At 40.9% G+C, this 12,768-nt stretch overlaps 1 protein-coding gene across 2 annotated transcripts in view; it reads left to right on the forward strand.

Annotated features, from left to right (window-relative positions):
* Positions 1 to 1,927: 1,927 nt before the first annotated feature.
* Positions 1,928 to 12,768, forward strand: part of Hth (Meis homeobox homothorax) — a 384,416-nt gene continuing 373,575 nt past the window's right edge. For both annotated transcript variants that reach the window (XM_070300419.1, XM_070300420.1), the window contains exon 1: positions 1,928 to 3,748. In XM_070300419.1, the coding sequence (XP_070156520.1) occupies positions 3,734 to 3,748 (15 nt within the window). In that variant the 5' untranslated portion in view covers positions 1,928 to 3,733. The remainder of the gene's footprint in view (positions 3,749 to 12,768) is intronic.

The raw sequence follows: 12,768 nt of genomic DNA on the forward strand, positions 1-12,768 counted from the left end.
CATATACAAATCTAAGCTTATATATTCTCGCATTTAGAATAACTTGATGTTAGATCGCTACAAATTTCCATCTTCATCTTTGTGAGCAAATTAACGGGATAGCATCAAGAGCATTTTATTCTAGATTTAAGAATTTTTCATTTAAGATTAAAATATTCCTTTTTCAATAATAAATACGATTGTCGATATATCGATCCTATTTTATGATAGATCGAAGAGTAATAGCATTAGATCCGGAAATCTTTTCTATGGGTGTAATCACTCTCGTGGACTTCATCTCGGACGAATCCGCGTTAAGTCATTAAAATATGAATTCAATATTTTTACTTTGACATTTATATACAATATATACATTATTAAAATTTCTAAATTTCAATAACTATCATCATCTCTCGAAGAGAATAATTTCAAAGAATTATCGTTTGTATTATACACATACGTATATGTGCATGTATGAATATTTTGCTGCATCTCATCTGAAGCGATAAAGAATAGAGGACAATTTTCCATTTACAAAACTTAAGATATGTACTTAAAGCCTCTTGTTCAGCACAGTGGAAATTATAAATTCCTCGGCAATTTCTGTTTTGGATTTATCGCATATATTATCATGCATATGTCTTTAACACATTTAAAGTGATACAAAAAGATTTCAAATATTTCTTATTCACCATTTATCAACATAACTTTCTCTTCTCGCGGTTAACTGAAAGATTCTTGTGCTGCTGCTCGCCAATACCGTCCGACGGCAAACGGCGACCGAAAGAATCGCGTCTCATTAAATAGGATTACTAAGCAATCGTTTGCGACGTCTGCCAGCATCTATAATTCTAGTAAAACAAATATTTATTCCTCGTACATGCGCGCGCGCGCGATATTATAATTTAGGAGAGAACGGTGATTTATCGTGACAGAATTAGCCGATTCTGCAACTTGGATAGATTGCAAATTTGTGGAGACGGTTACGTTTGTGCAAAAATAGCGTTGCGATGGATCCTCTCTCTGCCAAGAAAAGTTATTCGTCGCGCTGACTGTCAGTATTATCCTGCGCTCGTGACCGCTCGAGTATCTTCGGCCCGATTCGCCGAGTACGCAGAAGGGGAGAGTAGTCCCGAAAGCATATTGTCAAAATACGTACTAGTTATTTGTGCGAGACAAGGATCGATCGTCGACGGTACGATCCTTGCGCGACATAAACAATTGTATTAATACCCACGTCATGTTTATATTGACAATCAACAAAAATCCAAAGTTATTTATACATTGTGTGTTTACACATACGTATATATTCATAAGTATATTAGTTGTTATATACGCAATTATGTTTCAATTGGAATATTAATCGGATGTTGTCGAGAGCGCGAGAATTATTTAAATATTATATAGAAAAATAGTACGCTATGTAAAAAAAAGTGTCTTTGGAAAATATCGTTCTCCCAGCAGCAAAATTATAAAATAGATATATAGAGAAAGGATCGTACATTATTTTCTCTACTTTAGTTTTTTTAAAAGAAGAGTCTCGAGATGCGAATACGCCTCGGGAAACGCCTCGGTTGACCGCGCGCGAGCGTGGAATTGGAGCGACGGAGAGTCGGCCGCGGGATCTCTCTGGTCCGCGTATCTCCGCTGTATTTCGTGCGAACGACGTTCTCTCCTGTTCTCGTATCGTCCTAGCCACGGCCCTCGTCGTCGTCGTCGTCGTCGTCGTCGTCGTCGTCGTCGTCGTCGTCGTCGTCGTCATCATCCGTCGGCGGTCTCGTTGGTAGTGGTGTAGCGATGGCGGAGGATTCTGTAGTTGGCAATCTCGCCGTCGCGGCGCTGGACCACGCGCTCTCTCGCCCGATCCCGATGGGCGGTCTCGAAGGACGCATTGGCCGCGTTCCGTAGGCGTGGCGGCGAGTCCCCCACTCTACGGCGTAGCGCGGCGCTGATTGACAGTTGGCGAACGACTGCGGAAGGCGCAGGATCTAAAACCGCGCTAGGCGCTACTCTCCACGCTCGCTCGCTCCGCTCTTCTCTAACCCGTGCGATCTACACCCGGTTGCTTTTTCGTGGGGGAAACCTGAAACACGCATATCCCCGTGGCTGCCTTCGACCGCGCGCCCGCCGCTACGTGTAACACACTACGAATCTACCACCTTCTGTCCGCCGGAGTTACGAGTGCCACACGCAGTAGTAGTCACGGTCAGGGAGGAGGATCGCCGACGTCTCGCGGATATCACTCGCTCGCGCGCGGTCTCCTCTCTCGACTCGCGTCCGTACGGTCTTTATGGTGATATCGTACGCACCCGTCGTATACGCGGTAAACGCGTCGAATCGTCATCGTCGCGTCGCGTCCGTCTCCGTCTCAGTCTCCGTCGTATCCGTGTACGTAGCATTCGTCGTAACGTCGCGCGCGCGTTATCGCTCGACGATCCGGTTTCTATAGATTGCGCGCGGCATAACTTGGCGGGGCAATTTGGAAGAAGATACGTATCGCGGGGCAGCTGCCATCCTGTCGTACGTCACGCGCGTCTCGCGTAAATACATCCGCGAGGAGCATCCGCGAGGTGCGAGCGTAAACACATCGGTTGACTGTGCCGCGACGGTGAAATAGTGTTAAGTCGTGACGCCCGTCGTCGTCGTCGTCTTCGTCGTCGGGCGTCATTGTGGATTTCGTCTCGTGCTTGAGTATCGAGGGATGTATTAACGTGTTTTCTGTCAGTGACATCGTCGGTGATCATCGGTTCTTGGTGCGCGAAACAGTGAATATAGAAGAACAGGACGTCTGATCGGGACGCGTTCTATCGTATCGCGGGTGTCGGATGTGAGAACGAAAGTTCGGACAACACGCAACGACGGCTCGCTTCGCGCTACTCGCGACAGACATCCCGGCGCCATCTCCATGTGTCACGCTCGGCCCGCGGGTCCCGCGATCGCCTCGCGCGCGAAACTCGCGCACTAGGTATCATTCTCCGCGTTGCTACTTGTCCCGTTTCGAGATCGACCAAAACTCACCGTCGTTCGAGAGATATCTCTCGAGACGAAGCACGTGCCCGCGCGTTACGTGCAAGCGTGATATGCGAAATTGACGGGAGGGCGCTCGGACGCACACCCCAACTGTGGTCCCGTCGAATGACCGTGGTGGTGTCACCAGCGACCATGTGGAAACACGTGCGTGCGACCGTAGACGTCGTCGTAACCGTCGCGGAAACCTTATCGCGAGCGATACCTGCCACCGAGCTCTGCTGACGCTTGTTCGCGATTGTCTAAATTCAACGTCGGCAACGACGTTGCTCCTGAGCTCTTCGAGATATAAGAGAGAACGAGGAGAATTAGTAAAGAGAAGCGAAAAACGAGACAAAGATTACACAGAGCGGAATTGAAGCGGACCGACGGAACGCGATTGTTCTAGACTTAAACGAGTGCGTGTAAATTCGCCTTTCGAGTATTCTTTTCCATTATTCGAGAAAGAAGAAAAAGAAGAAACTCATCTTTTAGTTTGATCTCGTCGGCTGCTAACGGAGGTTGCAATTCCATCTCCATCTCCATCTCTATCCGTCGGACAATCTAACCTTTTACCGCCAAAGTCCACAGCGTTACGTAGCGCGTCCGAGCGCCAGGCTTAGATCGCGCTACAATAGTGCTGAGAAAGTGTTGTGAAGTGTCCGAGGCTCTCTTGCTTAAATTCTGGGAAAATACAGCCGCTACGGTGGCTCAGCACGCAGAGTTCCCCGGCGCGGCCAGGGCGTTCATGGCGCAGCCAAGGGTACGTTTTATACATTTGCATATATATATATATATATTTACTTTTTGCCCCTTTCTTATTGGCGATGTTAGGCGAAATAGTCGATAGGCCGCGGAGATGACTCGCGAATCGTGTAAAATCCATTTGTGCTCTTTACAAATATTTTAGATATTTTAAATTTGAAGTATAGAATCGAAATATCGATAAATATTTCTTGCAAACGAGTGTGTCAAAAGTGTTTAAATAGCAATATGACGAGAGTAAAATTCAGAAGAAAAATATCGTTAATTGTAAAAAGAATCCATCTTCTCTAAATGTCGCATTTTAATAAGATTCTTGTTACGCGAAAGTGATGGAGTGTCTGTGTCGTGATTCGTTCGTTCGCCATTCGAGGAAGATGGAGTTTTACGCGAGATACCGCTTATAAAGGGAACCTCGGCGAGTCATGTCGGCGTCGTGTGCGAATTTATAAAACAGCCTCGCGGCTCGTCTTAAGCGCGCGCGAATCCCCGCGCCGGTGAATTTCAATCGAATATCGTCGCCGTGTGGAAAGAAAATTTACACGCGTTCGCCACGATCGTTTTGTAACGCCGCTTACAACGATCGCGCCCAAAGGGTTTGCTCGCGGGCTCGCCGTGGGCGAATTTCTTATACGCGTGCGAAATTCGGACGTTTCGCCGATTCGCACGAATGCGAACGGACGGGAGGATAGAGACAGAGAGAAAGAGATAGAAAGCGTGTTAGAATATCCGTTGCGAGTGTTGCCGGGGCCCCGTTTCGTGTTTACGTGCCGATTGCACGCATCGTAATCGGACGACTTTGACCGCGGCGTAATTACGACCGATAATCGTAACGCAACACCAGGGAGTAAATTTCCTCTGGCCTCGATTGCGAGTCGAGACGACGCCTCGCGTTCGCCGTCGTCGATTTCTCTCCAATAGTACGGGACCAACGAAATTCGAGCGGAGAGATAGAAATTGGCGTCGAGGTCACGCATTTCCGAACCAGCCGCGAGAAATCCTTCGCTCGAGCGCATTTATATGGCAATGTAGATTTCTCGTTGAATATTTCGCTACATGATTATTTTTTCCTATATTATCTCCAATATCGCGGACTTATATGTGTTGAAAACGGTTCCGTGTGTTAGAATTTCAGAGAAAGAGAGCAGACTGTAGCTCTCTCTCTCTCTCTCTCTTATCCAGTCAAGTCGCGTTGATAAACACGCATGACACTCTCTGCGAACGCGTAATTAAAACAAGCGGCGAATTGACACTGCGTTGTTGTCCCCAATGATGAAAGACGTCGCTATTCCGAAATACGTTTCCATTCACATGGTGTCTCGTAAATATTTCTAATGTGTCAAGAGTTAAACGTATTATTTCTTCATTATTCGCGCGTTAACGTAATAAATAATTGCAAAATTATCTCGATAATAGATAGTTGTCTCTATGATAATTCAATTAAGTGTCATTGTCGAAACTTTTATTTTCGACACCTTAAACGCCGAGAGCGACGTGAACTCCAGTCGTTCTTCGACTTTCAAAATTAAATTATTACTCATTATCGTTATATGATATAATGTAATAAGCTTAAATTATTTCTTTCGACATTGTGGAATTTCCAGATTTTCTTATCACTCGTTAAAATTTATGTTACCACATTATCATTTTGCGTTAGCAAAAATTGCTTCAATATTTAAGTTTCGCTGACGTCATTTTCATCCAAGTTTGCAATTAAATTTCATCGCGTTACAGAGATGGCAAATTTAATATGTCACGATGAATTTTTCATTCCTTCTGTTTTAAAAGGTTCCGCTTTGCGATTAAAATCTCTATGCGTGTCAGTTATCTTTCTCCGTGAAATCCACCAACGGATGATAGAGTCTGCACGAAATATTAACATAAAGTTGTATAAATGAAACAACGATTGGAAATAAAAAAATTCGCCGTCGCTTTATATTCACCCCGACGGGCGATTCTCAAAGGGTGATTATTTCGATACAAACGTCATTTCTCGCCAGCGAAGACGGAAAGCTTATAGCCAGGGGTACCTCTTATCGGCGAATTGATTAAGTTTTGTGCGTTTACGATTTACGCGACAGACGAATAAGAATTGCTGGAGACCAATTGTCGTCTTCGACTTTTATCCGCTTACGTGGAATCTGCCAAAGTATCGCGCGCCAAGTTAAAGACGCGATTTGCATATTTATATCTTGTCGAATCTCTGGATTTTTGGATAATATAAGTCAATTTTTAAGTCTATTTTTATGAACATAAAACGCGAGAATTTATAATAAATTATTATATATATATATATATTATTATTTTTTTTTTTTTTCTTAAATATTTTACTCGTCATATGGTGTTTGTTGATCTATTGATTGTCATTTTTTATTATTGTACGATTTTTCTTCTTCGACGTGCTTTTGAGAGTTTCACATTTTTTAAATATTATAATATAGTACGAATTGTAAATTAAAATGCTAAAATAAAATGCGAGATAGGAATAAACTCTCTCTTTTATATATATTATATGATATATTGGTAGATAAAGTTTTGATTTTTGATTATTATTTAGATATTAAAGTAGAGATATATTAGATGGAGCAACATCACACAAGAGATCGTTGCAAATCGTTGAAATATGCAACTTCCGAGAGAAAAGAGCTGCGCATTGATACTTGTCTCATTTAAAAATTGTTACGATAGAATTGACATTTAGCGAATAAATGTTTCCGTATGTGCATGTATGCGTGCGCGAATATATTCAGTCTGTTCTAAAAAATTGTATTCTTTTGGAATTTCTTACGGCTTGTTTCGTCGAGATGTGGAGAATATATTGGAATAATTTTTATTCCGTTATGCAAATGCGAAATACTTGTGGTAGACTGGATCGCTGAAACGAAGGAGTTGAGGATTACATCGAGATCGTATTGACACTTCTCGATCATTCAATGCACTTTGTGCTAAAGGGGTCGTAATGATTCCGATAACTGACCCTCCTGGCTCGATATACTTGTAAGATCCATCTTTCTCTTTTTCTCTCTCTTAATTTTTAGCGAGACGAATCTTTTCATACCTTTCTTTATATAACGCTTTCGAATTATAGATTTAGGTTTTAATCCGGTGTTAATTGTGTTATAATCGGGATATAAATTTAATTATCTTGATTTTCGACGCTGTCGAAATACGTTAGGAAATGAAAAAAATTGCGCCGTCAATAAATATCCGTTCTCAAAGTGTTAATTGCGCTTCGCGACGTGAATAGTTCCGAGTAAATCGGATATAATGGGTATAGATGAATTTGGGATAAATTACATGTTTTTGCGTTTGGTAGCGGTGTTCAATCGAAGTAGGATTGGGCAAAAAGATCGAGCGCACACGTTTTACCGCTCAATTCTGCTTTCGTGCTGCGCTCTTCGATCCCGGTTGCGCTCGAAAATTGCCGAAACGTGCGTGCGTGAGTGCCCGCGCTCACGAGTTAGTCGCGAAACTCTTTCGCGTGTAGCTCGGAGAATTTCTGCGGATTTGAGAAACGGAGAAAACGAAATCCACGGCGAAGCTCGATCTTTGACGGATGATTTTTTTTTTTTTTTTCGGAGATCTAACACCCCGTCTCGGAGATTGCAAAATATCGATGCGCCCACAGAAAAGATTTCCGGATCTAATGCTATTACTCTTCAATCTATCATAAAATAGGATCGATATAGCGACAATCGTATTTATTATTGAAAAGGGAATATTTTAATCTTAAATGGAAAATTCTTAAATCTAGAATAAAATGCTATCCCGTTAATTTTCTCACAAAGATGAAGATGGAAATTTGTAGCGATCTAACATCAAGTTATTCTAAATGCGAGAATATATAAGCTTAGATTTGTATATGTTACTCTTGTCTAAAGATAGTAAGACAATCTTATTTAATTCGAGAGAGAAGAAAAGGAATTATTGATTTAATTTTAAAATTGTTTTATTTTTATACCGCGTAAGGTTGTGATACGATTAAATATGTCAAGAATATTTTTTGTCTCGTTATCAGAAATCCTTTCTGAGAGTGTGAAATGTGTGATGCGATGAATATTCGAATGCCAGATTCGCGTGCTTACCGTAGGAACGTCGTACCAGGTCACTTCTCAGTCTGTAAACAATGACAGGTATCGGGAATTCAAATAATCACAACAAATACGATAAATTTATTTTGCTGTTTTACCAATTTTTCATTTTTTCTTCTTTTTTTTTTTTATTCGTTATACACAGACAATTTCAAAACTATCAGTATATATTTTTTAGTGACAGAAATTATTCAGAATTGTGTATGATCGTGTTTTATTTATTGAGTTTCTGAGTCGCCTTTTTTTTTTGCCTACTTATTAATATTCTGTTGTATATCACAGTATCTTTTTGAAATTTATTGTGGAAAGAAGCTGCAAGAAATTTTTTTCATTTCACGAAATATTTTGTGAACTTTTTTATTCTGGAATCTTGGAAAATTAATAATACATACAAGTCCTATATTAATTTAAATATGCGCGCGCGCTCACACACACGCACACACAAAATCTATCAAAAGAATTATATTCCAAAGAAATGTTATTTGTGCAATATTTGGGGATCGATTATTTCCACATATCTTCATATTATTTGGAATTAATGTTTCTGATTCTCTTGAATCTCGTTTCGATAACAAAGTAACCGACGATATTTACGGAGAAGATGAATAGAAGAAGTGCGTTCGTTTCGTATGAGTGGCGCGTACATCTTGGTGAAGGAACCAGTGTATAACAAGGCGATAGCGCATCTCGTATTAAAAATTCCGACCGTGAATAACGGACGAGACTCTTCGACGACGAAGAGTACCCGGATTTTTCGTCGTCCGTCGGCGGCTGTACCGTCACCGAATGTCCCGTGATTATGTATTTATGGGTATCCATCAATCACTTTCGCTCTCCCGATTGCCGCGGATATCGGCCTTTAGCCTATGGATTAAAGTCGTATCGATTTCTCGTCGTTCCCCGTTGGCCGTTGCGCGCCGTGTTTTTTTTTTTCCCCCCTTTTTCGTCTGGACAGTCGTTAGGAGGGCATATTCATGTGCGAGATAAATGAGCCTAACTCGGCTCGATGCGAGAGTCGCGTGTTTCTGTTTCTCCAAAAAAATGTGATCGCGATAATACAAGTCGCATCGTCGTCGTGATTGTCCCCCCCCCTCCCCCTCCCCCTCCCCCTCTCAAGAAATGTTAACACATAAATTCTGTCAAAATACTTCTTAAATGCGTGAGATAGTTTTATCGGCGTTGAAAGAGAAAGATAGAGTGTGTATGTGTGTGTGTGTGTGTGTGTGTGTGTGTGTGTAGCTAAAAATCGCGATTCGAGCGTAGTAATATCGTGCTGGTATCGTATGGTTAAGATGGTTAAATCTGTCAATTTGTGAACAGAGAAGAAAATAATACTTTTGGTTTAGCTTTTATTTGTGAATTGAGCTCGTGTGTATTAGCCATTGAAATTTTCCTTTCCCGGGATTATAAATTATGCGGAAGGAATCAGGAATTATTGGAAAATCCGGAATATCACTGATGACTTTTTTTTTTTTTTTTTTAATTATTAATCCACGAGAAGAACGATTATATGAATAAATACAATTATAATTCGACCATTCCGCGAAGAAAGAGATTATGTGAGAGATATGCATATAAAAATTTATATTTGTTTATAAATATATATAGATATAATTGTCAAGCCGCGGCATATATCGGTGATATTGCGGATCTTCTGAAAACTCCTAATTCTTTTCGTCTCTAATTTCGGGAAAGGAGAACATTAAACTTTTTTTTAACTTATAGTTATACGCAGATAAAAGAAATTAAAGCTAAAACAAAACTGAAAGTATATATGTCTACGGTCTTTATATTTTTCTTTTCCGAATTGGCACAGATTAAGCTTCTTTAAAAACTAAAAAGATGAAGGCAGTGTATTACGAGATGTGTAACATTATATAATCATCGTTATAAAGAAAAGGTTTTATTTTAACGTGACGTTCGTAGCGTAACCACTTCAGGGTTACTTCCAAGTTTTATGCCACGATTTACATTGTTGGATTTTCTATTCTAACGCAATAAGAGACGCGATAGAGGTAAGATAACAAGGCGCGAACTGTCTTACGGGAACATTATCTGATTTTATATGAAGTATTTGAGATAATTGAATTTCTAAGGAACTAATTATATGCCATGTAATGATAATTATACTTTATAATTTTTTATGTGTACAATGATGAAAAGAAAAATGTTAAATATTTCGGGAATGAATCCGAAATAGAAATATCGCGGACAAAATATCTTTTATAAATAAAAAAGTGATGCCGGACAGTATTTTTCGAATATTTAAATTGTTCGCAAAGAAGTAGATATTTACGGAACTCTTTTCTTTCGAAATGTTGGTTGCATTCGTACGATATTGACAGCGAAAGCGTCCGTAAGTAGTACAATGTCGTAAATTGTAAATTGTAAATTTAATAAATTGTAAATTTCGTTCGCGGCGTGTTAAATAATAATCGATCTATCCATCTCTCGTTCATATATTTTACGCCAGACGATTCTCCCCCTTGGTGAGCGAGTTTTATTTTCATGCCGACACTAAATGTCAAATGAAAATTTCGACGTAAAAGTTTGTTACGAAATAAAACATTATAGCTGACGTGGAGAGCTCGCGAACATGCTTGCCGATTTCGAGGCGAGCTCGCTCCGCCGTCAAACGTCATCAACAGACGTCTCGTCTTTTTCCTCCGCGATATCTTGATGATATTCAAGGTCGTTATTTTCCGCCGAGTGGTCACAATGTATATTGTACATGTTTAATTATCGCCGTTCTTAATAAAAATAACATTTATGTGTGAAGAATTATTCGGGTAGCGTTATATCTCGTAATGTGATGACGAGCCTGGCGATGCCAGAGACGGATTTTATTCTCTCTTGAAATCTTTTCAGTGAAATCTCTCTCGCATTACGCCTTTCTCGCGAGAGATTAATAGCTGGGTAGGACGCCTCCGATATTTCTTCGCGCGCGCGATACGTTATACAATTCTGAAATTGATTTCAACGCCGGCTGTGCGCCGTGCAACGGAGATAGAGGCGAGGTGCGTTAGGGGAAAAGGGAAGAGAGGAGAGAGAAAGATATAGAAACGGAGGTTATTGGTGTTTACCTCGTCGCCGTCGGCTCGCGAAATTTGCCGACGGCGGCACCTCCATCACTCGGCAATTTTCTGAATCCACGCGGGTGATCCGCCGGGGATCGCGATGTATCGCTCTGCCGATTTTTATTTTCACCCGAAGATAATCGTCAGTATTACGAAGCCGCGTCTTGTCCTCCTTTTCTCCCCCGCATCCCTTTCTCCTCAGCGGGTTTTTTTATTTTTTTCGCGATTTATACCGAGATGCTTAAGCGTTTGCCTTGACCTATCTACTTATAAATGACGGTCGTTTATCAGGCTTTGCTAAATTTCCCTCGGTTCTCGGGCCTGCCGAGAGCCGATTGTGCGAAATCGAAACAGCTCTTCGTACGCTCGCGTTTTTTTTTCCCCCCACAAAAACGTCATTTCCATATGTCGGAATTCTCGCATCTTGCATTAATCCCCTGTGACAGGACAAAATTTGTATATTAGTCTTAGGATGCATCATTCAATTTTTGCTCGAGACGAACGTTACGCGCAACATAATTCAACACTTGAGGGATCGTATGAATTTTCAAGTGACATTCGTAGTCATCTGACGGTAGTATAACATATTTGATTGGGCGCTCAAAGAGAAATTAATTGAATTAAATTTACTTAATAAGATGAGAGAAAGAGACGGAGAAATAATTTACTGTAGGAGCAATATATGTATTAACACGGTCCACTATAAAATCCAATCGTCATTTTCTCGCTTCCGGAAATATATCTTTTTCACGTCAAGCCGGTTCATCGCTCATAACGTCTCGGTGACAGTCTAATATCGTCGCGACGTCGTGCCGTAAATGGCTTCGTCATTTCGGTCACAAATTAGCACTGGACTGTCAAATAGCGATTGTGTATTGTATATATATGGCGTGCATGCTTTCGAATCGGCGACTCTTCTCGATGACGTTGACGAGAACGACGACGACGGGCACCATCATTGGTAGACGTTTGTCGCAAGTCTCCCATGATCGTGTCTTGAGAGACGAAGAACTTCGCTCTTTCTATACTACCCTTTAAGATATTCCGCTCGGTCGTCGAGTGATATCTTCATACCGTCGTGACGGTGAATTATTGTTCATGGCCTTTTTCAATCCTCGGCACGGTGGGATTCGCATTCTAGACGCGACATGTCCGCTACCAGATACTTTTACGTCGTTTTTCGCGAATAAATGGAACTTGCGTGCTTATATGAATAGAGAAATCGCAAAGTGAAATTATTCATGTTAGCCGGAGGATAATTTATCGCGCGTTCATATAACGTTGTAAAAGTATATTTCTAAAAAAATATTTTTATAACCAATAATGCTAGCTATCTAACGCTCGCATTAAAAAACACGAATAATGTTAAAATCTTTTTATAAAAATTCTCTAAAATTAGTACAATATATCTTTAACTCGATATGAAATCAATGTTTTATATCAAATCTGTCTAGGTATATATGAGAGATATGTCGAGCTCTCAGGGATGTAAATATTCATGAAACGATGATGAAGATATTATCGATATTAATTCGGATTAGTTCCTCGCGACGTTATATCGCCGCATTTTGGCGATACAAAAATGAAAAAATCGCGCATAGTTGGAAAGATGGAATTTTAACCGGTTCGTCATACTTGCTCATTCTGCTTCGAGGCGACTTTAATGCGCGTATCGGATTAATTCAAGCGCGATAGCGGGCCCATTCGATTCGCGTCGTGTAATTTTCGCGCAATTCCATCGCGATTTTGACGTGTTCGGCGTGCGAGCGTAAATCAAATTAATCGAGAGCTTGGCATAAATATGTGTTCCCCGATATTTCCATAGCATTGTATCGCAGTAGCAGTTATAATCG

The sequence above is a fragment of the Polyergus mexicanus genome, unplaced genomic scaffold (genome assembly GCF_030449975.1).
Source record: "Polyergus mexicanus isolate NDT 795.1 unplaced genomic scaffold, iyPolMexi1.0 SCAF_8, whole genome shotgun sequence".
Lineage (NCBI taxonomy): Eukaryota > Metazoa > Arthropoda > Insecta > Hymenoptera > Formicidae > Polyergus > Polyergus mexicanus.